At 35.6% G+C, this 3,087-nt stretch overlaps 1 protein-coding gene across 1 annotated transcript in view; it reads left to right on the top strand.

The window, feature by feature from the left end:
- Positions 1-644: 644 nt before the first annotated feature.
- LOC106468213 (PDZ domain-containing protein GIPC3-like) overlaps positions 645-3,087 on the top strand; it is a 27,516-nt gene continuing 25,073 nt past the window's right edge. The window contains exon 1 of the mRNA XM_013928627.2: positions 645-1,202. Within this exon, the coding sequence (XP_013784081.1) occupies positions 942-1,202 (261 nt within the window). The 5' untranslated portion in view covers positions 645-941. The remainder of the gene's footprint in view (positions 1,203-3,087) is intronic.

Below are 3,087 nucleotides of genomic sequence, written 5' to 3'. Positions count from 1 at the left end.
CATTCTTGTAAAAACACTGTTACATCCACAACAGTATTTTATAAATTAGGTATGCTTATTCATTCTTGTAAAAACACTGTTACATCCACAACAGTATTTTATAAATTAGGTGTGATTATTCATTCTTGTAAAAACACACTGTTACATCCACAACAGTATTTTATAAATTAGGTATGCTTATTCATTCTTATAAAAACACTGTTACATCCACAACAGTACTTTATATATTAGTTTTACCAATGACTTGTTTTAACATTGGCTTTTGACTAGATTACCACTCATATTAACAAGTATAGGACCTTTTTGTTTTATGGTTTGCGTATATATATATATAACGAAAATAAAGGGACACAAAAAGAAAAATAATTGAGGCAAAATTTTTTTTTATAATTTCAGTCTAATTTTCTCTTCATTGTGAACATTTTCTGTTCGTTCAGAAGGTTGTTTGGAAACATCTGTTGAATGACGTCAGAACAAACCAATAGAAACGAAGAACTCGGTGGCTGTGGTTTCTAAATGTATTCCGGATACGTCTATAGTTTGGCCCGGTGAACACCTTTAAATGTATAACTTTCGTTTGGTGTACTGATCAGTGGACCCCCCCCCCCCAACCCTTATTGCCTCAAGTGACAAAACATCCTGTTGTGAGATCCCCAGCTCGAAAACGAACCCTCACTGCACGTGGTTAGCGTGCACCCCCTATTAAATTATTGTACGCGTCATTCTGGTAAACGTCAGCCAGGTGTCCTACATCTGTCGATCGCGCTTGCATTACTCAGAAGAGCGGAATTATGGCCGCCAGGTGGCTGCTTAGAGTCGTCGTTCAACGTAACTTGTTGCATTTGAGGTAACTACTACCGTGGACTTATTTCCTATACACGAGTTAAATTTTTGAAAGACAGACTGTACTCGAACTCGGTAAGATTTCTTTATCATCCATTATGCCTTTATTTGGAAAGAAGAAAAGGCCTGATACAGAATATAATGTTTCGACGGAAAATGCCCAGGAACCACCGGAGGACAAGAGTGAAATGAAGAACGGGTCGAGTGAACATACCAACAAGTTACCTGTTCAGAAGCCTAAACTTGTGTTCCACTGTCAGCAAGCCCAAGGTAGTCCTACTGGGATCATATCAGGCTTCACCAACATCCGGGAACTCTACCAGAAGATCGCAGAATGCTACGATTTTCCTGTTTCAGAGGTGAGTCCCCGTTCAAAATTGGATTTTTTGGCGGGCAGTTAGTGTGTTTTGACGTTAAACTTCGGTTAGTTCTGGATCTTTTCCGTTTGGCGCCCACCAACAGTAATACTAATAAGCGTCAATGCGGAACTCATCGCCAAATGCTTGACTCTTTTATCTTTGTGAATTTATATGGATAAACAGAAACAAAGATGAAGATTTGCTCAAAATAATTTTTTTAGTATCGCAGAATTCATTAAATAAATATGGTTTATTATTAATTATTTTGTTCTGTTGCATTACTGGTGCTATTTTCAAAACGATCTGTTGGTGGGCACCAAATGGAAAAAAGACCCTTAGTTTTTTTCCACGTGATCATTAACCCTAAACATTAAGTTATCGAATAAGTGCCCCATCGTCTTTTTAAAACATTTTTCTAAACCATCACTTCATTGGTTACAAAATGGTCTGTAATAATACACACGTAGCTTGGTTTAATCAGAAGTAAACATCAATATGTGTGCCAAAAACAACAACAAATAAAGACACAATTACTGCAGATAGTTCTCTTAATTACCGCTGATATAATTATAATAAGGGTTAAGGATGAACGTGCTGGGACCAAATGATTTGATTGACTCAGAAATAGATTCTGTTGTTATATAGCAAGTTTCATGAAATACTCAGTGGCATCTGTGAAAAAAAAAACATTTTATTTGTAGCAGAAATTATAACAACATTAGTGTTTAATGTTCAGAGAGTGTTTACAGGTCCTATCCGGTTATCTAATAATAATAACAGTAAACCGTCCAACTATTTTAATTGTTAGACGGCCTTGGCCACTTCTGAATATGTTTCGCCTGGCGCTTTCTCAATTGCCTCTATTGGTATTAAGCAAACACTCGTCGCAATCGGTGGTTCGGGAACAACTGGGGCTATTGCCCCAGGCGCTAGTGACAGAAGGACCCCGAAAATTATGCAAGTTATATATCTAAACAAGAATAATAAAGTAAACTGTAAAATAACGAAACATCATTATAACTTTTATTTTAACGGTAGAACTTGAGTGGTTATTCAACAAACTTCAAAGTTCCTTTAATTGATATATATTAAGAAGATGTTTATAAAATACTGTTGTGGATGTAACAGTGTGTTTTTACAAGAATGAATAACCACACCTAATTTATAAAATACTGTTGTGGATGTAACAGTGTTTTTACAAGAATGAATAACCACACCTAATTTATAAAATACTGTTGTGGATGTAACTGTGTGTTTTTACAAGAATGAATAACCACACCTAATATATAAAGTACTGTTGTGGATGTAACTGTGTGTTTTTACAAGAATGAATAACCACACCTAATATATAAAGTACTGTTGTGGATGTAACTGTGTGTTTTTACAAGAATGAATAACCACAGCACTTGGTGTTAAAAAAAGTCATTTGGTAAAACACAAAACATAACACTCGGTGTTGAAAAACGTCATTTGGTAAAACACAAAACATAACACTCGGTGTTGTAACAAGTTATTTGGTAAAACACAAAACATAACACTTGGTGTTGTAACAATACATTTGGTAAAACACAAAACATAACAGTCGGTGTTGTAACAGGAGATTTGGTAAAACACAAAACATAACAGTCGGTGTTGTAACAGATTTGGTAAAACACAAAACATAACAGCCGGTGTTGTAACAGGAGATTTGGTAAAACACAAAAAACACTGGTGCTGTAACACGACATTTGGTAAAACACAAAACATAACGGTCGGTGTTGTAACAGGAAATTTGGTAAAACACAAAAACACTGGTGCTGTAACACGACATTTGGTAAAACACTGGTGTTGTAACACGACATTTGGTAAAACACAAAACATAACGGTCGGTGTTGTAACAGGAAAT

This window comes from Limulus polyphemus, unplaced genomic scaffold, assembly GCF_000517525.1.
Source record: "Limulus polyphemus unplaced genomic scaffold, Limulus_polyphemus-2.1.2 Scaffold2917, whole genome shotgun sequence".
In the NCBI taxonomy this organism is placed as follows: domain Eukaryota; kingdom Metazoa; phylum Arthropoda; class Merostomata; order Xiphosura; family Limulidae; genus Limulus; species Limulus polyphemus.
The sequence above is the reverse complement of the archived record's forward strand: the minus strand, read 5'-3'. Positions and strand labels throughout refer to the sequence as shown.